Genomic DNA, 27,567 nt, shown 5'->3' with positions numbered 1-27,567 from the left:
GAAACTCAGAATGACCGCCGCGGTCTTTTGACCGCGGTACGGTCTTCTGGCGGTTCCCGCTTGGCGGGCGAATGACCCCCTTAGTGTCACTGCTGCCGGCCAGTCCGTTTCTGATACTTAGAGGACCCCTGGGCCCCTGCATGTCGGGGGAAGCTTACGGGTGGAAATCTGCTCCAGTGCTCGCTAAGCCTAGAGGCGGCCCAGCTAGTGCTCGATAATGCAGCAGCCATGGGTTCCTCAGAAAGTGCCACCACAATTCCCATGTGGACTCACGTCACCATAACAACCAGTTAGAGTGCCTGGGTGCAGTCAGCTGGGCTTGGCAGGTAGAGCACAGTGCTGGGTGCATACATTAAACGCACCTGCGCGAGCCTTTTTTGGTGTGCTGCATGATCCCCAAAATATTTTAGGGTGCTTTCTATGCGTGACTAATGCATTTTAATGCGGTAATGCGGACACCAGCATTCAAATTAAAATGCGTTAGTCCCACCCCTGATGCGTGGCACTTGGCAGGGCTGAAAGAGTAATCAGTGGTTACAGTTGTAAGTCAGATTATCGTACACGTGAATATTGTACGGCACGGTACCATACAATGACTGCGTTGGTTGCAATGCACAATGCGTAGGGTCTGGCCTGTGTGAGCATATCTGCCCTACAGAAGAAAGGAGACTTTTAAGAATTGTGCGATGGAAAGACAGGGCAGAGTAGAGTGGATGTGAGCTGTTGGACAATCTGCAGATGGTGGCAGTTCAGGGTGCTGCACGTTCTCCCTTCTATTGAAGATTTCTCTGAGCAGCTATATCAGTAACGTTTCAGAAGCTGCTAGGGTCTGAGGGAGGGCATGTGGAAGTGCTTAAAGCCTAATGACTTCTACCTTAGCCACAAAGAGAAGGTTCCTAAACAGAGACTACAGTAAGGGTGGACCTGGGCTCTGCAGGTTGTTTCATGGTCATGGTAAGGCAACTGAACATTCAATGACGCGCTGCTTAATACTAACCAAATTCATTTGTTCCAAAATATTTGTCAGTAGTCCCTGATAAGAAAGATAGACTTACTAACTGCTAAAACACGAAATGAATTTGAAGGGCATCCAGGCCTTGTCATACTCTCCTTTGTAATAATGTACCAGGATATTTGAGGGACCCATATTGGGAGTGGATGGGCTTTTCTGAGGTGAGGAGAATGTATTTCGCCTCATGAAGATGAAGTAGTCCTTTCTCAGGAGGATGGCTGAGAGATATGGCTTTTTCTTCCAATGTCAGTGTTGAGTTGCTTGGTTATGTTTTGTCTCACTGCTATGTCTTTCCCTCTCTCTATTCGAAACCTTTTGGCCATTCCATATTTTTATGGTAATTTGTGGTTAGGGAAGCATAAGTGAAGTTTGTTATTGAAGTAGTTGACTATTAGAGTTAAATGGAGTCCTCTATCACCCCTGCCAAGTTTCCCAGGCCTATGCGTGATGTGCTGCTCCAGTCCATTTTTTTTATTTTTATTCTGAGACTTGTACTCTTGTTTATTCCATTTTAAAACAGGACTGCACGTCCCAGAGTTCAAAGGAAAAAAATCTGACCTGGAGCAGAACCTCATGTGTGGATCTGGGAAACTTGGCAGCTATAGCTCTATACGTTCTGGGATCATTCATTCATGGTAGTAATGTGTACCCTGCTTTCTTTGATTCATTTGCTATAATATTAATAACCTAATTTAAAACATAAATCAACACAAAAGTAAATTTGAAATTACCTGTAAATTTGAAATCCCTACTGCAGCTACCATTCCAAACATCACCATGAACATTCCTCCAATAACTGGTTCGGGGATGGTGATGAAAATAGATCCAAACTTCCCAAAGAGGCCCAGCATTATCAGAAGAAGGCCTGCAGTTTGCAGCACCACTCGACTCCCCACCTTAAAAAAAAAGAAACATACGTTAACAGAAGTCTTTTTTTTCTTTAATTGACTACAGGCTACCAGTGACATTGTGTGAGCTACGAATCACAGTATTGTATCCTAGCAGTTTAAACCAGAAAGACGGTACTGAGGCACAAGAATTGTAGTGGACTGCTTAGTGGGTTGCTACAAAATAAGAAAGTGTTGCTGATGATACGAAATAATGCACCTTGATACCATAACAGAAACTCAAGACACTTAGACGGCACAGTTTTAAATAATATATCTATGGCAGGAACTCCAAGCCTGCGCATAGAGTTGTTTGAAGTCCTTCTCTATGCTAGCTTGGGACATTTTTATTTTTACCGGCACTTCTCAGAAAAAGCAATTCTATTTTTTCATTTCAAGCACTGGCTGATACTGCTTCCCAGTTTTGCCCTTTGCACATACATGTACGTAGCAGATAATCATAGAGAGCTGAACAACACATTACGTTTTACTTCAGAGATAAATCCATATTAGTTAAACAGAGGTCCAACCCCGGTAAGCTTGTAATTGGTAACGGTAGAAGGTTTGGAGAAAGTCATTGCTTTGACCTTTGCCGGTACGAAAACCCTGAATGACATCTTTTTTTTGCTTTCTGTCCTTGGGGAAAGATGACGACGCGGGGCAGTGTACGGGAAACCTTTCGAGCCTCTGTAAGTGGGTACTTCCCACTGAGTCGAGATGATAATTTACTTCCCTAACTGGGCAGCGGACTTCTGTTCTGAGGAGCGCTGTGAGGAAGTCTGCGAAGCACTGACCGACATCTCTCTACACTGTGTATTATTGACGCACTGGGTAGAGCTGGTGGCTTCCAGCGTGTAAACAGATGTAGAGAGTACAATTTTTTTTAGGTCCACGTGATCCTGTTTAACGTTTGCATTCTGGGATCTGCCCTCTGTTTATTCCACTGTAAACGTAAAACTAGAACAAGAATGTAAATAAAAAACCTGAGTGGGTTAACCGCCCACGTATGACTCTTGGAATATTCAGACATCTACCTATGCAGCCCCAAAAACGTAAACAGGTATAACAGGGGCAGACGACGTGTGCGTGCAGGGACAGTTTTGAGATAGTTGCTCATGTGACGGGATGTGAGTGGGCTAAGCCATATCATTACTGACAGCATCGAGGTGAGGTGTACATCAGCAAATGATGCTGGCTGTGACACTGGGAATGACAGGAACTGGGGCTAATGTGATCTCCGAAATCACCCCTTTTGGATTCTTCCCTCATGTGTCTCTCCTTTGACTCACCCAAAACCTCATTTTACTACTATGATCTCCCTAATCCTTTTCTAGACTCTTCCCTCTTCTATCCCTCCTTTGACTCATCCCAAAACTCATCTTAATATTGTGATCTGCCAAAGAACACTTTCATTATACAATTCAATCAAACTAAGCAAGTCAAATGTCCACAGCTCAAATCAACAATTTATATTTCCCTATACTAATCCACCACTAATCCTTACTGGGTTCTGGAGTAGCGTGCTAATTGCTGAAAAAATGCTTTAATGCCTCATCAGGGGTAGTAAGCGCTACATAAATACAATTGCAAATTAAAAAAAAAAATCTATTTCATCTTTTGGTTACTATTTTTATGTCCTATTTTGCTATACGTAGAGTACAAAAATATTCTAAAATACATTAATTGTTTAAACATAGTACGTTTTGTGATGTAGGGTTGTGGAAGACGATACTACAGACAGTACGTGTAACTGCAATGGATGGGATAGTTCAGAGACTGATACCAAGACCGCAATGCTGAGGGTCCACAATTAGTGCATCACATGTGTGTACCTTGTGTTTTCAGGGCAGCTTTAATTGGTTAGCAAGGGAAAAAGCATTTCTAAAGGCCAAGGTTTTACCTGGACTTCAGCTCAGGGTTGAGGTTTAGTGCTAGCTGACTTTCGACCTTCAATTAGAATAGGGTGGTACTGATAGTTCATCACATATTATTTAATGGTTGGATTTTATGTTTGAATTTGCTGAAACGTGTACATATATATATATATATATTTATATATATGCATATATATATATATATATATATATATATATATGAAAATATATATATATATATAGTGGGATGAGTGTTTTTTGTTTGAACAATATTGTTTTCAAAGTAAAACTTTTTTTCACTTTAAAAATGTTTCTTTTTCTTGCGCTGAGTGTTGAAAGGAGAAGGACACAAGGCTAAATGCGTCTTTGGACATTTCTACAAGGTTTACTCAAACAGATATTGACTTAGTAGAAATTCTACTCACATGTTTTCAGGAGTACTGCTAAAATGTAAGACACACATTTCTTTTATGAAACCCCAAAAAGTGACAAATCTGGTCCAAACTGCAGCTGAAATCCATGGGTGAATTTTCCCAATTTTTTTAAGGACGTCCTATATGAATTGGGGCCCAGGTTTCAAACACAAACTATGCTAAGTTTAGCTTGTAGTTGGTTGTTCGTGGTTTGTAGTTGCTGGCTCTAATACTATATGTGATGATAGCATGGAAATGGATGGTATTAGGTTGTTTGTCTCCAGTCAGCCTTTCAAATCACTCAGGTTAAAAACCTTATTACTGTACCCTCCAGTTGCCTAGACATGACATAAGCTTTAAGTGTTTAGAGACATTGACTTTTATCCTACGGAAACCTGGTGTGGCTGGTGTAGATGAATGAAAAGCTGTGAGCCAACAAAGTCCAGAATCTGTACCAAGGAAGGTCTTATCCAAATTTGGATGACTATCAAACTTTTTTGGAAATCAAATTCCTTCAGGTGGGTGAAACTGTTTTCTTGAATTTGACCAGCGATCTAACATTGGCAGCTGTGGCTTTGGTGTCAGTCACAGTCTTTACTGGTTCTCTAGAGGAGACGTTTTAAATTTAACAGAGTTTCTAAGTGTCCAGTTGTGCAGGTTTTAGGATCAGAGAAGTACACTCTAACACCAGCCAAGAGTCCAGGACCTTGTGGGTACCACTTAGGGGTTAGGATGTGCTCTCCCAATTTCCATCAGTAAGGTACAAAGCAAATTGAGTTGGAACTAGTCAGCTAAGCTCTTTAAAAAGTAGAGTTCTTGCAGCTTTTGCGGCCCTGTAGCTTAACAGGATTTCAACCATCTAACCCCTGGAGTCCACTTGTTTGTCGTGGGTCCAAGTGTGAACAGGTCCAGCTCTTGGGTTCTCTTGGGTTCCCACTCCTGGGTTCACCAGTAGGTGCATTCCTTATTCTGTCTTCCACAGGTCCAGAGGTGTTCTGAAGAAGGTATCCAGGAATGCCACATTTATGCCTATAACTAGCTTATAAGTGCAGAGACTCTCTGATCAATAAGGAAAATATTCCAGGTGGCAACCCTACCCATGTTGACATAATTTTCTGGGGAGTACAGCCCTAAAGAATCCCACGGTGCTCTGTTCTGCAAACATCCATCATGGCAGAGCCTTTCTTCACCTCAGCAGAACTCTGGCCACACTCCTGAGGTTTGTTCAGGAAAATGAGAAACTACCCTTGTAATCCAGTTCTGGAACAGGTTATCCCCTCACTGGGATTGGTGCAATCATAACTACCTAGAAAATGGAAGGGACAGGCCTAGATGTGAGTTGCATCTACATGTGACAGGGAATGTCCATTTGAAATTTGAGCAGTTAGTTGCCCCTCTGCCCCCACAGTCTAACCTGTCAGGAGCAGGTTAAACGTCTTTCCACCCAAGGCCCTTTTTGTTCATTTTCTGGGGAGTCATTCACACTTCCTTGCAGAGGGTAGCAGGCTGCTAGGTGACAGCTGGGGATTCATTCTGAAAAGGCTACTAGAGGCTTTAGGTAAAAAAATAGTGATGTTTTTAAAGTCACTATTTCTGAACCAGTTAGAGAAAATTCTTGCTGCAGATCAATGACATATCGATGCTAACAATATCAGTTCACAATAATATCAAAATGTAAGTATTGTTCATAAAATATCACCTTGCTATATTTAAATAATTAAAACACAAATAATGATAACCAAACTATCACTGTTAAAAATATCTATTTTCACTTATATCAATAACAAAAATATCACAAACAGAGTGTGACCTTTAACCCTTTCGCAGCTAGGCCTTTTCACCCCCGGTGCTGAGCTCTTTTTTTTGGCTATTTGGAGTAGTTCATGCTTAGGTCTTCATAACTTTTTTCTCCACATAAGTAATTCATGCCAAATTTGTGTCCTTTTTTCCCAGCATCCTGGGCATTCCAAAGGTGCCCAGCATTTGTGGATTCCCCTCGAGGGCACTGCCAAACATTTTGAGTTTTTTGAGAAAATTAGGGAAACAGTGCTCTAGGTAAAAGTGTCAGTTTTTCCCATAAAAACAGCATCCATGAATGATTTGCAGAACTATAGTCACCATCTTTCCAGCCTTCAGGAACATCCAAAGCTGAATAAAAAAAAACACATTTTGTGTGATAGTTTTAGCATTTTCTAAGAGGTAGCCTATTTTCCCTATTTTTTGTGCTCTCAACCTACCTCCAGTTTATGGTGGAAACAACTGTGAAACCCATGGATGATCCAGAAAAGCTATAGATTTCTGAAAAGTAGACAAAAGTCCAAATTGAGCAAGGGGTCATAAATGGAGATCCCTCAAGGTTTTCCCAAGAAAAATAACCGTTGATTAAAGAAATATTGAAAATGCATTTGAAAAAATGGGCATTTGTGACAACATTTTGATCTGTAACTTTTTGTCACAATGACAGATTGACAAAAGCAATATACTAATAAGTCCACTAGGCTCTTTTGGCTGTGGGGATATAAAGGATTTATAGTTCTCCAAGAACCCAAGGTACCCAGAGCAAACAATTGAGCTGCACCGTACAATGGGTTTCATTGAGTACCAAGTATAGACCTATTCTTCTAGCGAAAAAGGCAGAGTGAAAACTGGATATCAAGGGAAACTTATGTATTTCTGAAACGGGCCCAATATATAGAGTTTAGGAGCAATGGTTATTTGTACATCTCTGAATTTGTGGGTACCCCTACTAGCATATGAGTTGGAGTTTTGTTTTCAAAATGTCATCGTTCATATACACTAGCTTATATTTGAAAGGCACAGATGCAGTGAAATCCATTTGGTAATACCAAATGCTCTACTATTCTATGCATCTAAAAGTCTCCCGGTAAAAATGGCACCTCACTTGTGTGGGTAGGCCCAGTACCCACAACAGGAAACAGTCCAAAATACAACATGGATGCAGCACATTTTTGCACTCAAAACTGACCCTCTTTTTTAATGTGGGTAACTCTAGATTTTGAGCACTAGCTCACCCGGAATCTAGGGAATCCTAGCTAACCTGTACATTTTTAACAACAGGACCCCCAGAGGTATCCAGGATGGGCTGACTTGCATGGGTACCAGTAGGATTTTTTACCCACTATGCCTTGCAAAACTCAAGCTTTTCCCTAAATAACATATTTTCCTTACATTTCTCTGATAGGAATATCTGGAATCCACAATATTCATACCACCAAGCAGTGCTCTGCCTGAGCCGATGAAACTGCTGCCCCACTTGTGTGGCTGGGCCTTGTGCCACAACAGTAATGGACGGGGCGTAGCTTGGTAAGTAAAATTGTAGGGGGGGGGGTTGTGGGGGAGCTTTAGATTTTCTGCCAATCAGGCATTCACAATATTCTGTAAAATAAGCAATATTTTTTGGGACTTTCAAACAGAGGTTGGGTGCATTGTTTGTCTGTGTGTATGCAATAATTCCTGCTAAAATCCGACCGACATCTCTCAATACCCAACTGAAAGCATCTCTACCCAAATCTTTATAAGAAAATACTTTTATTAGGGGAGTGTAACACCCCAAACAACCCCTCTGAAGCTATGCCCTTGGGAACGGATCCAACCAAGGGCAATGGGAGCCCTTGCGTGGAGACTCTATTCACCTCGGTTCGATCAGTTCATGTAACTGGCACTAGGCCCAGCCACACAAGTCAGGCAGAGTTTTAATTGGTATATTTGTAGCAAAGCCGGGTGGTGGGAAATTTGGTGGATTCCTGTGGATTCTTGAAGTTTCCAAGACAGAAATGTAGGGAACATGTGTGACTTCAGGCAAAGTTGGAGGTTTGCAGGGCATTGTGGTTAAAAAAAATAGTACAGTGCCCATGTGAAGAACACCACCCTGAACTCTCCCAGATATCTATTTCTCAGATGTGTCTGGGTCTGGTAGGTTTTCCCAGGTGGCAGCCTACTTAGGCCCAAAAAGTGCAGCCGTTCACCATTGTAAGTGAGACGATATTGGGAGTTAGCCAAGCTCTCCTGACCCATATGTAAAATCAACACCCAAAAGAGACAAATGTCCTCTTGCTTGCCATTGGGATGAGATGCTTTAGTCTGCAGGGGGAGCAGAAAGACTGTTGCCCCCTTCAACAAGGTAGGGACATAACCATGCCCATGGTTATGGGCAGCCCACCACCCCTCTATTTTTTTTATTCCCTGGCATCTAGTGGACTGTCCCCCCACACAGGGTGGATCAGGGTTAATTACCCCACCTACCCTCAGTGGGGCAGAAAGTCTTTGACTCCATTTATTTGGAGTGGGGGCATGGCCAAGCCCCACCTCTTTTTAATGCTTCCTGATGTCTGGTTGGCTTTCTGTCACTCACCCCCGGGGGGCAGATGGGGGGTAATAATCCCCATCCACCCGGGGGGGGGGCCAGACAGAGCCTGCCCATTTTTTGGGGTGTGGGAGCATTGCATGCCACTTTGGGCAGCACCCACCTCAATCTATTAAAAAAGAACCAATGGTGCCTAATGGCCTTCGTGACCTGCAGACAGTCATACCAGCGGTTATTGTCCCATCTGTCCCATTGGGGGAAAGAAAGATTTTAAATCCCATTTATTTAGTTTGCCCATTTTAGACAGCCCCCACCCCTCTTTTATGAACAAAAATCTCTGCTGTCATCAGGGGGTTTTCTGCCCCCCAATGGGGGGTGGATCGGGTGTAATAAACCCATCTGTCACCTGGGGGGCAAGAAGACTGTTTTTATTGGTGCCTGGGGGTGGGGGGCACTGGCATGCCCATTTTGGGCAGCTCCTAAGTATTAAAAAATAATATCCGTGGTGCCTAGTAGCCTTTCTGCCCCGCTATTGGGCAAATCAGGGGCTATTGTCACCATCTGCCCCCGTGGGGACAGAAAGACTAAATTTCCCCAAAACAGTTGAGGGAACAAAGCCCTGTGCCCAAGGGGCTGCTTCCCCCTTCCTTGTGTCTAATGGAGTGGATTCAGCACCAGAGGAATTTCCTGTATTGTGTGTGGAGACAGCTGAGAGCCATCCTACATGCACGACCACTGTGGCGTGGGATGGCTCTTAGCCGTCCCAGTCACACAAGGTGTTAAATAAACATGTAAATATGTAAAAACAAAAACACACAAAATTGACTACATTAACATCATCAAAAATTAATAATTTTAATTACAAACAATAAAATAACATTTTGCGTTAAATAAAATATAAAAGTAAACATTACAAAATATGCACATATTCAACATTATAATAATTTTACATTACTAAAATAAACATAAATTACCCCCTCAAAAAATATACACTTCAACACATCTAAATAAAAAATAAAAAATAAATATATATATATATATATGTATATGTATATATATATATATATTTCCAACAAATACTAACATTTAAACATTAAACAAACGTAGTTATAAATATATACATAAATAATATATCAAATTAAAACAAAAATATTGAAATATATATTACATTTTATAAAATTAACACTAATTAGCATTAACCATAGAAGCAATAACTGAACAAAACTCACATTAAAACAACACTAACCAATGAAAACAAACCATAAACCAAATGAACAAACAAAATGATGTAAACAATTAAACCAACAGTATAAAGGGCACACACAAGGTGATTACTTACTTCTCCAAAAACTACAAAAGCTGCAAGAAGACAACACTCGCCTTGATTTCCCAAACACAATTTGAAAATAGAGGTGGAAAATATATACAATTACCTTCGAAAGTAAGTAGATCTAACTTATACATTAAATAATTCCCAAAAAAGTAAATACACCAATACCTAACAAAACACTCTACTGATTTTATATCTTTAACTTCAGGTCCTGCAAATCCATTTCTACAACCTCACAAAACTACTAATCTACCAAAAACAACAGAAAACATATACCTGGCAAAAGGCACACAAAAGTGAGTTTATTTAAAAAACATGCTAACACAATTCACCCTAAAAGGGTAAAAATTAATTGAAACCCATTCAGACCCTTTGCTGCTAATATACAAAAGTTTCAAATAAAATTTGCGCTCTTTTTCCCCTCAGTATAAAATGAGTCACCTGACCCCATTCCAACACTCCAACAGAATACTTGAAAATAAAGACTGCAATTACCAGCACAAACACATATATAACTATAAAATAGGAAATTAGTACCATCATTTTGTATGTTAAGAGTAAAAACCTTATACATTTAAAAATATTGTCCTTTGTATATTACACTACTTTCAGACATAATGACAAAAAAGCAAGATAAATCACATCACAGAAAATGTAAAAATAACTCTCACCTGGACTACACTTACAGTAAGGAAAGTACAAGCACATGAATTATTAATTGAAAATGTACTAAATATTACTCTATTGCTTACTATGGGAGGACCACAAAAAATATAACACTGTTACTAATATAAGGGAACACAATTAGCTTGCATATGTCACCAAATTTAAAGTGTATTGTACCATTTAAGAGTGCCAATCACTAGCTTCCAAGAGCCCACAGCTAAAATACTAAAAGATGTAGACTATAGAAAGATACAAAAGTTCCCTAACGCACTACAGGGAAGCAACAGGGAAGCAACCAACTACTTCCACCTTAAAAAACTTAATCGCAGGACCTAAAAAAAGCCACCAGTGGTACCTTTCCTACTCCTAGAACATACCAACATATCCAAACTCCTGAACACTTAACCATCGCACATAATGAGGATACTGCAAATAACTTATTAAAACTAAGCCAATGTAAAATGAGTATGATGGATGGGGCATTAAACATGTGCCCTAACCATTCACTCAGATATACACTATACATGATTACTACCAAAGCCCTAATACCATTCATATTCGCCCCACTGCTTACTAAACAAAGTGGCACTTACTAAGAACTATCCAACTGCATTAAAAATGTAAATAAAGTTCTTCTCACATAAAATAATTGTGGTTTTGAAACAACCCGTGATTCAAGCAATCCTAAAACGTTACACACACACACAGCCAAAGCATGTGGGGAGAACTTCAAAAATCTGCCATATGTGTAGAATATGCAACAAACAGCCAATTTGTCTTTAAAATTAAAAAATATATATTGCATCAGCCTCTGTTCCTGTCACAGAAGTAGCTCATCACTATGACTTACCTATAGAAGTCCGTTCTGGCAACAAAACAAACACAAACAAAGGGCCTGATTACGACTTTGGCGGTGAGGTCACCGCCATAGAAATGGCATGGTTCTCCCTGACAGCCAATTCGGCAGTCCACACACCCAATTCATTGCCATGAAATACAGACTAGGAAGGTGGTGATTGAGGTTAATGCGTATGTCTGAGGGTGAACCACCAGTTCCATCACCAATCCCATTACGATGCACCTTGCTGCCGAAGTGTCTGCGGTAGCCAATCATCCACACCTGAGGTGAAGGAAAAGGAAGGATAAATGAGAGAAACTCACCTTCACTCACCTGCACAAGTCCACTACATCATGGAGCCGATCATAAACATCCTGCTGCTGCTGGTGCTGCTTGGTGACCACCAAACCCCACACTGTCATGGATGCAACTGATGGTAAGTCCTTATCTCACCCGTTTCCATTTCATTTACAGTTAACAGATGCACAGACAGGTGCAACATATGGTTCAGGGAGGCCATTGGACAAAACTATTTTGTGAGTCCCTGTCCGGAACAGCTAATGATGTTAGCTCCGAAGTCACCACTCTGACGCCACCTTTGTCCAGCTCACTGATACTGCACAGGGACACTCATTCATAATTTTAAGGTGGGCCCCAAAAATTAACAGGGATAGTGGTATGTGTCCATCATATAGTAACACAACAGCAGGTCCACACTAACATCACAGCAAACATTGACTATAACATCCCCCAACTTCTCACAGGCTAGGTTCAATATTGATAGACAAGAAACTTAAGTCTGGATGTTGCATGAAACAGAAACACACCTTCTGTGCTACATTACTGCAATAGACTCTCACACAAAAGTATTGTATTTTATTGTACAGTAATAAAATCCATTACAATTAAAAATTCAAAAGTATGGCTTTGACATTAACATTCAAAATACACAGTCCTTGGGCACATCAAACAATCCCATTTGTAAAATGCTAGCCTAAATAATATGCCTAAGGAGTAATGCAAGCCCATCATGGAAACACTCTCTGCAGAACAAGGTCTTATCAATCAAGGGGCACCCTGAAAGTCTGAGTCCCTGGGTCACAGACCACTTTGCCCATGCCCCAAAATGTCTCTGTGCACAGGCTGCCTGGCTTAAAGTATAGCATGGACAGCCAATAGCGTCACCAAGTGCCATGCATATGTGTTCAATGTGAAAGTGCAGAAAGTGTAACGTATTTTAATGAACACATCAGAAACGGCATTCCTCACATTCAACTAAAGTAGGTGTAAACTACACAGAACGCAATGGACATTTGTCAAAAAAGAAGACAAAAAGCCATGTCAAAAAACCCCTCCAGGTGTAAATAAATAAATGAATAACTTGCACACATTCAACACACAGTGCACAATAAATGAGGTTGACAATGCACAGGACTAGCTGAAACCTACACCGTTTCAAATATCATACAAAACAATGTCTGGTCCTATTTGGAGACATCCCACATATACATCCATGCAACAGTGTCCCTTAGCCTATGTGAGTACTGTACTGGACTCAAAATCAAAATACACAAGCCTGGTTACATTGATCAACATTAAGGGGGAAAATAACAGACTTGCAATCTCACATTCCAACATCACAAAACACATAAATTAGGTGGGGCAAGTGTTCACCACCACAATAAATGCCTGTCTAGAACAGTCCATTTCCAACACATACCATTACAATTTGTTCATGTTCATAACAAAGCACACCATAAACATATGTGGAGCATAACTTGCCACAATGTGTAGACACAATGACACCATGTCACAATCAAACTACTGTCACATGTGGATGTTCCCAAAAGTAGCTAGGGAAAAGTAAAACAAGAAACAACGTTCTCCAGCAAAAAACTTGTTATAATTATGAATTAAACAAAAATGAACACATGATACAAAGACCAATGGCCAGTCCAAACAGAATTTTGTGTGAACAGTGCTATGCCACAAAACCTGCCTCATCAGACACTGCCAGTTAACCTTGTCACAAAGGGGCATCCATTGGGCAGGACAGCCACTTCTAAGATCTCATTTAGGTGGGGGGCATTTAGGTTTACGGGGTGCATTTCGTATATGAAGTAGTGGGTTGTGAAGAGGAAGGGGTGGATCAACATTTAGGAGGAGGGTCTGGGAAATGGAAGGGGTAGAAACCCTTTTGGATGGGGTAGCTTGGGACCTGGATACTGATGTTGATTCTGGAGTTGATTTGGGAGGTGTGGGAGGTAGTCTCTGGTGTGGGGATTTGGAAACCTTTTTTGAAGTTGGGTAGGTTTGAGAGGGTTCAGGGCCAGGTAAACAAAAGGGTTGTCAACAGGGAACTTAGGAGTGGGTTTGGGAAGGGTTGGGGTCTTGACAGGAGAGGGAGTGACTGGGTCTGATGAGGCTGGGACAGTTGTGGATGCAGGTGCATGTGTGTCTGGTAAATATGCTGCAAGTATGGGTGTGTCAACTAAACGTGGCGTGTGTTGGGTGTGGGTGCTTGCTTGTGTGCGTCTGTTTTTTTCTGGTGTGTATGAGGTGAATGTTGTGTCAGTGGTGCTTGTTGCTATGGAAGTGGTGGGTGTGGGTGTGGTGGATGTTTATGTGATAGTGACTCCGTGTGTGGTGTGTGAATGGGTGTGACTGAGGGGGTTGCATTTAGGTGTGCTGTTGTCCGTACGAGCTGAGGATGTGGGTGTATGTTGTGCATGTATGCATAGTGTCAGATGTGCTGTGTGTGGATGTGAGGGAAGAGTGGTGTGAGTAATTGAATGTGGTGTTGTCAGCGGTAGTTGTGGTGGTAATGCAAATGACGGAGACTGGTGGGGTTGGTATGTGTAATGTCTTTATGTTTGGATATGTGCCTTTTTTCCTTGTGTTTTTGCCTATGTGTGGATGTTCTACTTAGGTCTGTATGGGTGTGTAACTGTAAATGTGTGCGTGTGCTTTGGACAGGTAGGGGAATAGGGTATTGGTACTGAGAAAGGGCAGGGTGGGGGGAAGGAATTAGATTGGGGGGGTGGGAGGCTGCACAGATGGAGGAGACCAGAGCCTGAAAAGATCTCTGTATGCCAGACATTGCACTATGAATGCCTTCCAGGTAGGCCACCAACTTCTGCAGATGACTGCTTTGCCCCTGGATGGCATTCATAATGGCTGACTGATCTATAGAGATTGTCCTCAAGAGGTCAATAGCCTCCTCATTCTACGCAGCAGGAGGGGCAGGGGCTGCGGTGCCTGGAGCAAAGGAGATGGGCCCACTCTTAGGAGAGCATGCCTGGCCAACTGGGTGGGGAGCAACAGGTAGGGTGCTGATGGAACTGGTGATGGCCGATATGGGTGAACATGGTAGAGATACTGCGGGAACTGCCACCACTCAGGTGTGTCCTCTGGAAGAGGATTTGGAAGATGAAGAGCTTGAGCTAGTGTAGCATTCCCTGTACCCTCTTGTCCACTGGGTCCCTCGGTGTTCTGAGACTTGTAGCTGGAACCACTGTGGCCAAATGCGTCCCCAACGATGCAGGCACTGTCTCCTTCACTTGCTCTGGATGGACCTAAAATGACACATTAAAAATGGTTGATTGCATCTGCGTAAACACAACTGACCATCAGATTCAATCACAAAATATTACAGAAAGGCACAGTCTGCTGCAGCTGCATGGCTCACTACATTACTTCAGCATTAGCAGAAGCATATGCATGCATGGTGGATTAGCAGGAAATAGTTGATCACAGTGATGTCATAACCCTCCAAACACCTATGCCTTGAATTCACTTATGAACACTCCACCTCATGTACATAGTCAGACAGTTGACCACCTTGAGTACTTTGGCCCTTGTAGCATAGCATTCTGAACTGATGGCACAAGGTATGATGGCTAACAATAGAACATCTCTACAGTTTCCATACAAGCCCCAAATTCCCAATAGTGCTCATTTACCTGAAACAACATCAGGATGTGATGATGAGCAAGTAGTTCAGCAAGGTAAATGCAATAAGTGCTGTGACAGGAATCATGTCATATGCAAAGGCTCCGTTTGCACTGATTTAATTTTTCTGGTGATAATTCATCATACGTCCAGGTTCAAGATAGAAGAATCAAAGCTGTACTGAGGTAGCTTGACTATCTATTACAAATGTTCACATCATAATGGTACATATGGCACTATGAACATCCTCAATCAGACTTGGTACTGTTGACAACACCAATCTCAGATTGCATTACTAGAAGTCCAGATGCCATTGATGTTTGTTTTTTATGTCTGTGAATATTAATGTCATGAAGAGGTGGACACACTTCAGTCTTGATGGGTTGGCACAACACTACACTATTTGATATATGAAACACCAATGGCCCTGTAAAGCTGAATTCAGGCACTCACATATGATCCCAACATTGTCACATATCACTCCCTTATGCATGCCACTAGTCAGTGAATGCACCTTGAACCAGTACTGCAAATGAAACAATAACAGGGAGAGATACACTGGGTAACATGTAGGCACAAATGCTGATGCCACCAGTGAGGTTTGCATACTCATGCCACTGTAAAATAAAAATTACCAAGGGGAAGTACAGTTCAGTCACTGCAGCAACAGTGCATTGTATGCTATGGCACATGTATTATGGCTCCCATCACATGAGACACAGTAGTGAGGGAGCATCACTCCTGACAAAATGAAGACAAGTGGGCTATCTGATATAGCGTTCTCCCCGAACATCTAACAACATGTGGTGATCATGGGCTTTCTCAGCCACGTGTCTGGTCTAAACAGAACATTGGCAGTGTACTGGACTCTCCTAGCATCTTGGTCATAAAAACATTAGGCAAACAACATCATCAAGCACCTACTACCAGTCTTAATCAATTCAGAACTCTTCCTGTGCATTGGACATGGCACACCCACAATGTTGTTTGGCAAATGGCTACCAAAATCAAAAAATAGTTTGTAAGGTAACATGGACAACTCTGGCCAGGACTCATCCACTCGAAGCTGCTGTTTGGCCCTGAACTGCCCATCAAGCTGGGGACAGACTACCACCAGAATGTGGGCCATTACGGGGGCAGTTGCCAGCACACGCCCCGTTGGGAGGACTTCCCCAGCTGGACCTCAGTGATCTTCCTGGTCCAGCACCACAGGGTCCACGCCTTCCGGGTGGTGGCTTTCCAGATGGTATGCTTCTGATGGGCATTGACTGTATGTCACTGCAATTATTTAGCTATTGCTTTTTGTTGTCATACAATTTGTCTACAATTAGCACTACAATATACACTTGGGTAGTTATCTCCTGACCAACCACATCCATGGTCATGTCCTACACTGACTAAATCAACACACTAACATCATGAAGCCCGGGACCATCATACATAAAAGGTGCTGCTGGCCAGTATGAAAAATTACACACCATTCTGAGCTTAACAACAGCACACCATATCTGCTTTATTGTACACACACCTTTACAGCCAGATCCATTGACTTGATGCATACAGCTTGGAAACATATTGAAGGCTAGATCCTAAGACTTGGGCACTTATGACAGCCCTTCCCTTATGACCACTTATAGCTTCCTCTATGCTGATGTGTGGACATGTTGACAACTTAACAGAATATCATACTACGTCTGTTTGAATGTATGTAGTATATATCAACATTCCATTGTTGTCTTTGGTGTGGATGGATGTTAATAAATTATTGATACATACATCAAACCACTTCTAACCCAAAATATATCTGCATTGTAAATGTGTAGGATGTGCAATAGGCCTGTTCAGTGCAATTATTACTTATGGAGAATAGAATCCAGACCTGTAGGTGTAAGGGGCCTGTCATCATGACATGCAACACATTTTCAATGTAGGTCAATGGAAGGTTGTATTAGGTCTAAGGGGTTACCTCAGTCACCATTCCAAATGTCTTTCCTGTAAAACCAATCAGGGCAACTAATGTGTGTTCAAACTCTTTCAGTGTTCATCCAAGGATGCAGAGATTTAATGGAAAAATACTCTTGCAATCAGCCGTAGGGCCATAAACCCCTGCCCCAGCTTGGCCCATGGTAATGAGTGGTCACAACTCAATTTCAGGCCTTGCTAACGCCAAGCAGAACATACTAATCTCAAATGAACATAACATTTCAAGCATTCCCAAATATATTTTTGCATCTTCAGGTATTTCCATATGTGTGATCAAGGCTGTGTGGCACTCTGAAGGTGTCTGAGCTATTGGCAGTTCACAGACTACATATTGTGGGACATGATCTACACAGAGTGATAGGTGGGATCTTAGAACTACCTAACATCATTCTAAACAGTTTAGTCCAGGATACATTCCCAGCTCATGCAGTAAGGGTCAGACCAGTGTTTGCATTGTTAGCATGTCCTGAATGTTAAATCAGTTACAGGTACCATGAAGTCTTTTCATGCAAATATGTCTCAATAAACCACAAATGGAATATGGGACTTAACACTCTTTACACATCCCAATAATGATGTTCAATAAATAATGTATAGTGCTGGCCAATCCCTTACATTATTACCCTAGTTTGGGAACACAATAATTTATATAATCAATCAGACTGTACAGTTGGACTCAGAGGCACAATGATACCTGTGGGAAGGAACATTATGGAGTAAATAATTGAAACGTGCATGTAAGAGAGTTACCTGTACTTCTGGTGATCCATAGAGCTGGCTATACAGGGTAAGGACTTTTCACAGTTGCCAGCAGCTCAAGCTCCTCTGATCGGAAGTCCCGTTCACCTGCTTGGTCTGCCATGATTGCTCCCATAGGTGACAAACAACAGCTAAAATGGAGGATGTCTAGATAGCAGCTGTGTCAGGAGGCAAGTGAGGTTTTTCCAAACCAAGGAGTACATGTAAGCAACGTATGCAGTTGCCAGCATATATGGACACAACCGCTGTCCCTCGACCACCACAATCACCAATGTTAGCCTATAGCTGTATCCATTGTGCATTAATGTGTCCACTGCATGGTCGACTTACGCCGGTGGCGTCAGACGCTCAATGTCCAATATGCAAGATCGGGTAGCTGCCATTTTAGTGGCTAAAAATGCTATAATAGAGACTGTGTCACCAACTCTAAAAATGAGGGGTCACATCTCTTAACATGTGAATGACCATTTGACAAATATTTGTATTGAACTTTTCATTTGTATGGTGAGTTAGTGTGCTTTTAGGCTTGATTAGCGTGGTGCACTGTACACCGATATTTTCTCCAATACAAAATTTTGATAAGATATGAAAAGGTGCAAATAATACATCAGTGATGTATAATTTAAACTTCAATGGGCAAACAACATGTCAAGGCAAAAATGTGATCTTGTGATGGATATTGCACAATACACAATTTAGATGGATATGTCTATTTTGAAATCTGAAACAATTATGTACTGTCACGTGAGTTTAGGCTAACTCTTCACATATGTTACTGTGGACTTTGTGACCAACGATCATATAGTGTTTTCAATTGTCACATAGGTACCTTGGGAGAGGGAGAAGGTGACACCCTCCTGTGTATTGCCCATTTCCAGACCTTCACACAATGGAAGAAAGGGAAATCATCTGAAAGTTTTGGTTGAATAGGCAAGCCATACTGGATCTATGTTATCAATTGGAGTCTGATCTCCTGCCTCAAAACACAAATCCCACATGTATGATGTCAATAGTGAAAGTGACGGCAGCATTTCCTGGCAGCAGGTTAATTTCAGTACACAGTGTTAATATGTGGTGGTATGTCTCAATCAATGTTCTGTTGTATGCTAAGAGATGTGTTTTCAGCAATGATGAGACACCGGGATAGCTACATCTAGTTCCCAGACATGAGGATTTAGCCAATGCAAAGGCTCCATTCTGTAGAGTTGCTAGGATGCCACATGTTTTTGGAGCCATAGATGGCACACATATTACCTTAGTACCACCACATAGCAGGGAACAAGTTTACAGAAACAGGAAAAACTTCCATTCTATTAATGTCCAAGTTGTCTGCTTGGCAGATTTGTACATTTCCAACGTCTGTGCCCACTTCCCAGAATCTCCCCATGATTTTTTTGTCATGCGGAACAGCACCGTACACCAGCTGATTTCACAAATCCAACCAGAGACGGCCTGGCTTGTTGATAAGTAAGATCTGAGCTGATGTTTGGGAAGGAGGGATGTCAGGTAATATAAATAGGAACTGTGTAACTTATTGTTGCACCTCTGACTGTCTTACATCTAGGAGACTCAGGGGGTCATTCTGACCTTGGCGGCCGGTGACCGCCAGGGTCACCGACCACGGGAGCACCGCCAACAGGCTGGCGGTGCTCCCGAGGGCATTCTGACCGCGGAGGTTCAGCCGCGGCCAGAAAGGGTAAACCGGCGGTCTCCCGCCGGTTTACCACTGCCCTTGTGAATCCTCCATGGCTGCGGAGCGCGCTCCGCAGCCATGGGGATTCTGACACCCCCTACCGCCATCCTGTTCCTGGCGGGTCTGGGCCGGCGGGTGCTCTTTTGGAGAGCGCCCGCCGGCCCAGAGGAAATGTCTGAATGGCCGCCGCGGTCTTTTGACCGCGGTGCGGTCATTCAGCGGCGGTACCTTGGCGGACGGCCTCCGCCGTCCGCCAAGGTCAAAATGACCCCCTCAGTCTGTTCCAACTCAGTCTGTTCCAACTGCGGTTGTTGGCCCCGCTGAGGAATCCTACAGCAGCAGGCGAAGTCTGCTTCAATGAGGCCCAAGGAAGGACAAGGTGGCCAGTGGAGCGAGCTTTTGGGCTCCTGAAGGCCAGATTCCGCTATCTGGAAAAAAACTGGAGGAGCCCTCCTTTACTCACCCAGGAAGGTGTGTCAGATCCCTGTGGCCTGCTGCATGATCCACAACCTAATTCTGCGACAGAACAGCCCTTGCATCGCAGAGCACAGTGACCCTAAAGTACCACGGGGTGAGGATCCTGGAATACCTAATGATGATGATAGTGGTGAGGAGGAAGAAGCTGAATTGCTGCAAGATCTCATCAGCAACTTCTTCTCAAGAGTATAAGTATTTTGGTAACATGCCATGACTTTTATTGTAACAATAACTCATGTTGTGATGATGAGAGGAGTATGTTAAAGGAAAATATCATGGAGGGCAAGCTCTGGTTAATCCAGGTGGAAGGTGTTTGTTAAACAAGTTAGAACACTTGGTGATGGTGTTTGTGTTGCTTTGTTGTGCTCTGATATTTCGTCATGAACTGTGTCCTCCAGGAGTTGAGTATCTAAATTGTCTCCCCATATGTTTTGACAGCTAATTTTCATTTGTTATCTTTTTCAGCTACCTTTCTCATGGCATCATCTTTTGGACATTTCAGGGCTGTGACATTTGTGAGTATATGGTGCTGTTTGGATGTACAATGGGGACAATGGTTGTTTCTGGGTATGACTTACACAGAATTTTCGTGTTCAAATTCTATGCCAGGCAAGCTTGCACAGTGATAGAGAGGAAGTAATGACGAAATCATTGGACTTCTTCCTTGTCATGTGGTCATCCTAATGCAATATGTGTGCCATCATGTGCCACAACAAATGTTGTGGAGGGTGCAAAACATGCTATTCTCCCTCCAGAATGGAACATCTTTCATTGTGTGTGATGCGTATGTAGCTGTCAATATGTCTCATTATTGTAGGGCAAGGTGTTTATAGCATGACACAGATATTTCTTGTTGAAATTCCACCAGATACTGGGAATCTGGTTTGGAATGCTCAAGTGATCAGACAATGTAGTACTGCCAAGTGTATGCCGATTGGATTTATTGATGAGGGATTACCCTTGTGGGCTAGGTGAGATGTCTCTAGCTGGTGAAATAGACAAATTATAGTTTGCCTATTCACAATGGAATTGTCAGATGTATTCCCTCCTTCCATGCTGTGCATGTTTTCACAACAATTTGTGAGAACTGTTCCAAATTACTGGTGTCATGTTTGAATTGCTAAGTTTCTGACATGATGCCTGGCTATTGGTGCTGCAATTTACTTAAGCTGTAAATGAGTACACACTTGTATGTATGTGTGGGTGAGAGAGATGATCGTTGTCCTGAGCTAAACATTGTACATTTCCAACATATCCATACTTACACAAGTAGATATTTGTGCCATTGTCAAGTTCATGTTGAAATACATGCATACATTGCTAGGTGGTAGATGTACAACAGCAGGCCATGAGTTCAATACAGCTAGATTTATTTTAGTGAACAGGGATAAAAGAAACACTGGATAGTACAAACATGAAAAAATGAAAAGCAAAGAAGTCAATCATGGTGAATTAAACCATAGTTGGAGTTGCCAATTATTGGAGTCTGCTGCTGACAGTAAGGTAGATGTGTCCAGAAATAGTCCTCATGGTGAATGTGTAACACACACTGGAGGAAATTAGGTTTGAGGTTTCTTGCTGATGGACCTCTTGCCAACCTCACCTCCTGGTAATTTGAGTGGATGTTCCCTCTTGGCAATGTGGGCTTGAGATCCACAGCTGCAGGGAGAAGGATGCCTGAATGTGTGTCATCCTCTAGCAGGGCCTCCTTCCTGTGGCTGCAGCAGATGTTGATGGTCCTGATGTAATTGGACCACAGGAAGAGGTAGATGGCGTGGGAAAGCCCTGCACAGGTGGGTATGTATGTCTATCGGCACATCTATTTGTGAGCCAATGTTGGAGTTATGGGCCTCCAACTGATTGTGTATGTACCTATGCGGCTGCTCGATCTCCCTCAGTTCAGTAAGTACCTGGCCCATCTCGCCTTGGGACTCCTGGTGTTGTGTAGGCTCTCATTATTCTATTGAGACTACTGGATTTGAGCAGCAGAATTGCCTACGGTGTGAGATATTGAGTCTAACCCACAACAGGTGACACCTGTCACCCCAATTCAGGTTTTGCTCCAGCTAACTAGCAGTGCCTCATCTCTACCCGAGAGCAGGGATGATTGGGAAGCTGAGCGCATGACACAATTGACTCCTCAGGGAAATCGTGGTCACCGAGATCTCATCCGTTTCTCTCAGTTACATTAGTCTCACATATACAATGACAAGCAGAGGCAGTATATGTTTCAATAAGGTTTTAATGAAGCAACTGCATCTTAGATAATAAAGCATGTACTGCAATAAGCAGGACAATAAAGCATGACAGGATTAAAATTGTGATAAGAAGAGTGAAGCTTAGAAGTAAATCAATCAATCAATCAATCAAAAAATGTATTAAGCGTGCTACTCACCCGGTAGGGTCTCAAGGCACTGTGGGGGGGGGGGGAACATGGGGTGGTGCCGATTTACTGTTCAAAAAGCCATGTCTTGAGGTGTTTTCTGGAGTCAGGTCAGGAGGTCCTGGGTCTTGTGTAGGTTGGTGGGGAGGGAGTTCCAGGTCTTGGAGGCAAGGTAGGAGAAGGATCTGCCTCCGGAGGTGGTGCGTTGGATGTGTTTCTGTGTTATCATGAACACGCCAGGAATATTTATTAGTTTTTTTGCGTGTTCCCCTTCGTTCTGCTAAACGATGATCCAGTCTCAAAACGAAGTTTATCAGGTCTTGACAGTCTGTAGGCTATGGGTCTATTTGAGCTAGAATATCCTTTAGCTCCTCTTTGAGTCCCTTGTAGAACAAGACCGCTTGCTTTTCTTCTGGCAAAGCAGACAGTGAAAATCTTCATGGGGCCCTGTTAGGGGGCCCCTGCGCTGCCCATGCCAGTGGTATGGCTCCCAGGGGCCCCACGACACCCGTTCCCGCCATCCTGGTTCTGGCGGTGTAAACCGCCAGAAACAGGCTGGCGGGAAGGGGGTCGGAATCCCCATGGCGGCGCTGCAAGCAGCGCCGCCATGGAGGATTCCCTGGGCCAGGGGAAAACCGGCGGGAAACCGCCGGTTCCCCTTTTCTGATCGCGGCTTTACCGCCGCGGCCAGAATGGCCCTGGAAGCACCGCCAGCCTGTTGGCGGTGCTTCCGTTGCCCTCCACCCTGGCAGTCATAGACCACCAGGGTTGGAATGAGGGCCTAAATCCTGGTTACCTTGTTCTAAGTCTAATAATTCACGATCTGCCGATAATGTCACAGTTCTACGATCAAATACTCGTTCAAACTCACAAACAAAATTTCTTCAATTGTAAAACAGGGAACTGTAACAAGAAGGCCACCCTGGATTGGGCATCAGAGAAAACACTTGGTTGACAGGTAAAGTGCAATTCTACTTGCATCAGAAAGGATTGCGCTTTCAAAGGATCACCTGAGAACCGTTCTGGAGGAGCTAGAGGAATGGCTGAGGGAACGTTGAAAGAAATGTTAGTTGGAGGGTGACCTCTTGTACCTTGAGGAGGAGGACCAGGCCAACCCGCACCCAAAGGACCCTGCTCAATTTTTCCCACTCTTTCCTGCAACTGACTCAATCTCTCAGCTAAGTTGGTTGTAATATCCCGTGATGACACTACCTCTGCTTGGAGCTGCGTAATAACCTTGACTAGCTCGTCCAGTGTGTAGCCATGTTGAGAACACACGCAAACCAGGAGGATAATAAATTGTGGGCTCACTATTCTGTCAGAGTCTCCAGATCATTGGGGTCTACGCACGTTCCCAACACGTCCACCGCAAGACAGCTCCAATACTCTGATTAGAATGTCACAGAGTCTAAGAGGGTCCAAGTGGGGAAAAGGGGATTAGGAAGGGAACAGCGGGGAAGGAGACCTGTGGGAAGCAAAAGATTAAACAACACCACATCAGATTCAAAACCACATTTAGATTCATAAAAACTCTTTTTTGAATTTAGGGTTCAATGATACTTGGAACATGAAATAACACTCTATTGAGTCCAGAGTTCTATGACACTCGGAACATGAAATAACACTCTGTTGAGTCTAGAGTTCATTGATACTCGGAACATGAAATAACACACTATTGAGTCTAGAGTTCAGTGATACTCGGAACATGAAATAACACACTGTTGAGTCTACAGTTCAGTGATACTCAGAACATGAAATAACACTCTGTTGAGTCTAGAGTTCTGTGATGCTCTGAACATGAAATAATACCTAGACTAAGGAAACATGAATGGCCTAGAACTAGACTCTAATTAGGCCTCACTAAATCTAGGTACCTGGAAAAGAATCATAAATGGTTAGTACAATGTTTCATTTGGAATTTTCATGAATTGAAACATACTGTTCTAGGAATACAAGAACCTTCCAGAACAATGTCCCAGAACAAACACGGCCTCATTACATGAGGATCAAGACCATCCAAACATTCCTTGGAAAACAATAGGAATTGTACTAAATACCTTACATGCACACAGAATATAACATCCAGAATTCTAGCACTTTAGATTCTTAGAATACAAGAACATGAATTGCGCACATTGCAGATTTCCACAAGAGTTTGTAAATGCCATGAAGTAGTTGCGCACAATGAATAACATGATTTAAGCACAAGAAATGAATTGTGTGTCTTGCTGATTCGAATACCACCATGTGAATGCCATGAAATGGTAACGCACAATGAATATCATGAATTAGACACAAGAAATGAATTGGGCTTCTTGCCGATTCGAAGGCCATCATGTAAATGCCAAGAAATGGTAGCAAGCACAATGAATATCATGAATTAGACACAAGAAATGAATCGCGCTTCTTGACGATTCGAAGGCCACCATGTGAATGCCAAGAAATGGTAGCGTACAATGAGTAACATGAATTAAGCACAGGGAACGAATTGCGCGTCTTGCCGATTCGAATACAACCTTGTAAATGCCATAAAATGGTCGCGCACAATGAATTTCTAGATTTGTACTCGAGTAAAGAATTGCGTGTCTTGCCAATTCAAATGCAGCCTTGTAAATGCCATGAAGTGCCCTCCAGGGCCTCTCAAACCGTGGTCTCTCTCCTACAGATGGCTGCAGCCCGCAACAGGTGGGCACAGCAGCTCCGACTAGGATGGCTTTGTCTTCCTTTTTCTTTGGCCAGGTCACAGCACGGGGAGACACCAAGCACAAAGCACAAAGGAAGAGTCGGAATACACAATAATGGGTAGCCTGGGGAGTGCCTCTCATGCCAGCTCCTCCTGAACATGGCACCTCCCCAGTGCTACCACTCATGAGAACCCAAAAAGAGGTTGTAGTGTGCACCTTGCACTAACAGGTAGAAAACAGGGGGCAAGGAGGCACACCACCCAGCCCCTGGAGACAATTAAGGGGCACCAGATGCATGGAAAGCAGCAGAAGGCCAGCACAAAAGCAGCCAGGTAAAGTGGTAGTACCCTTTGCAGGCCAACAGGTACAGGGAGAAGTCCAGGGCCACAAGTCCAGAAGCCCAGATGATGGTTCCTTCCTGGCAGCATCACAATCCTCAGGTGCAGCACCTGGTTCCAGATTCATGCACTGTAAAATAAAATGGAGAACAACTCCTGTACTTATTTTGTCTTTGATCTCAGGGGGCCACTTCAAAGGACCTCTGGAAGTGCACAATAACACCCTTCAACCCCAGCCCTGGCTCCAGACATCAGTAGGGGGTAAACAATCCCTTTGTGTGAGGGCAGGACACATCCTATAAAAATGTAAGTGTGTCCCACCTCTCCCTCCCTCAGCTTGGGAAGACCATTCAGTATGCCGATGATCCAGTTCTACCTCCACTCTCCCTGTGTAATGGCTGTCTGGAAAGTAAGCACAAAGCCTAGCTGTCACCCTACCCCAGACGTGGAATAGAGTCAGGCTGCAAAGCGCAAGAGTCATAAGCACAGTGAAATGCCCACTTTCTGATAAATGCATTTCTCCAATGGTAATAACCACCTACCCCAATAAGCAGGATTTTCCACTACTATTCCAAAACATAGTAAACATGGCCACACTACTCCTCATAGATCCGAAAATACCAGTAAGACATATGGAAGGGCATTCCTACTGTAAACCTATGAGAGAGACAGCACTCAGAGCAGTGAGAAACCAAATAGGCTGTTTGTCACTACCAAGACATCCCACACAATGAAGGCACATGTCCTACATTTACATACATAGCACCCTGCCCATAGGGCTATCTAGGGCCTACCTTAGGGGTGACTTAGGTGTAGTAGAGTTTAGGCTTTGGCAAGTAGTTTGGCTTGCCAAATCTAGGTGGCAGTAAACTGCGCATACAGGCTCTGCAGTGGCAGGCCTGAGCCAAGTTTGAAAGGCTACTCCTGAGGGTGGCGCAATCTGCGCTGCAGACCCACTAGTAGTACTTAATATACATGTCTTGGGTAAATGATATACCACTTTACAAATGACTTTCAGGTACATTAAATAAGGAAAACAGGTGCACAACAACATTACCAAGTTGTAGGGGAGAGAGCTCATGCACTTACCACCATAGGGGTAAGGTGCATGGGAGAGATGCTGTGGGCCAGTGGAGTGAGGCCACTAGGGCTGCTCGTGGTCAGGACACCATCATCCATGTGTTCTGGGTCTATCATGAGTACCAAGGTGTGATGGGCTGGGTGTAGACCAAACTCCAGGAAATCAGGCACCTAAAGAGGGACATTCATAGGGACATCCATCAACAGATGTAGGCCTACAATAACAACATGGCCTTCCTAGGAGGAGATGGCGAAGAACATACACAGTCCTCAGCAGGGCTTTTTCAAACCCAATATTCCCCTTTCTTTGGCTCATCAACACCAGGCGCATATACTTTGGTGCCAGCCACTGGAAGGGAAACCCTGCTAGTGGAAGAACCTGCCCCAGACACCCCTACCTCTGTAACAGCAGATCCTCCCCCCAAGCAAGGATATCCAATATAGAATCAGGGAGGTATGGATGGCAAGACACCCACCACTGCCAGCAAATGACTTCTTCATAAAGGAACTCCTTTGTGTGCCACATATTCCCTGTGTTGAATGATCATCAACCATCTACCAATTCCAATGGGAGAAGTACTCTGGACTTTGGACTCCCAATGGTGTGGCATCTACTCCAATGATTTCATTCACCATGCCTGACACATTTACTTTTTCTTTCTTCTTTTCTGTCCAAGTTTTATTTTTTGCATCAGTTTTGTAATAAACTCACTCATCACAAACTCAGTATCTGCCTGCTTAATTTCAACATTTTGGCTATATAGAGATGTATGACCATATGATGAAGTCATAACTTACTTGTGCAAGGAGGGATATGTTATAGGTACACAGTATCCTGCTCAGGATTACAACCATTATAAACAAACACATACATA

At 43.1% G+C, this 27,567-nt stretch overlaps 1 protein-coding gene across 1 annotated transcript in view; it reads right to left on the bottom strand.

The window, feature by feature from the left end:
- Positions 1-27,567, bottom strand: part of LOC138287203 (solute carrier family 23 member 1-like) — a 665,436-nt gene that overhangs the window by 17,660 nt on the left and 620,209 nt on the right. The window contains exon 9 of the mRNA XM_069227562.1: positions 1,744-1,908. Coding sequence (XP_069083663.1) covers positions 1,744-1,908 — 165 coding nt within the window. The remainder of the gene's footprint in view (positions 1-1,743; positions 1,909-27,567) is intronic.

This window comes from Pleurodeles waltl, chromosome 4_1 (genome assembly GCF_031143425.1).
Source record: "Pleurodeles waltl isolate 20211129_DDA chromosome 4_1, aPleWal1.hap1.20221129, whole genome shotgun sequence".
NCBI classification, from domain to species: domain Eukaryota; kingdom Metazoa; phylum Chordata; class Amphibia; order Caudata; family Salamandridae; genus Pleurodeles; species Pleurodeles waltl.
The sequence above is the reverse complement of the archived record's forward strand: the minus strand, read 5'-3'. Positions and strand labels throughout refer to the sequence as shown.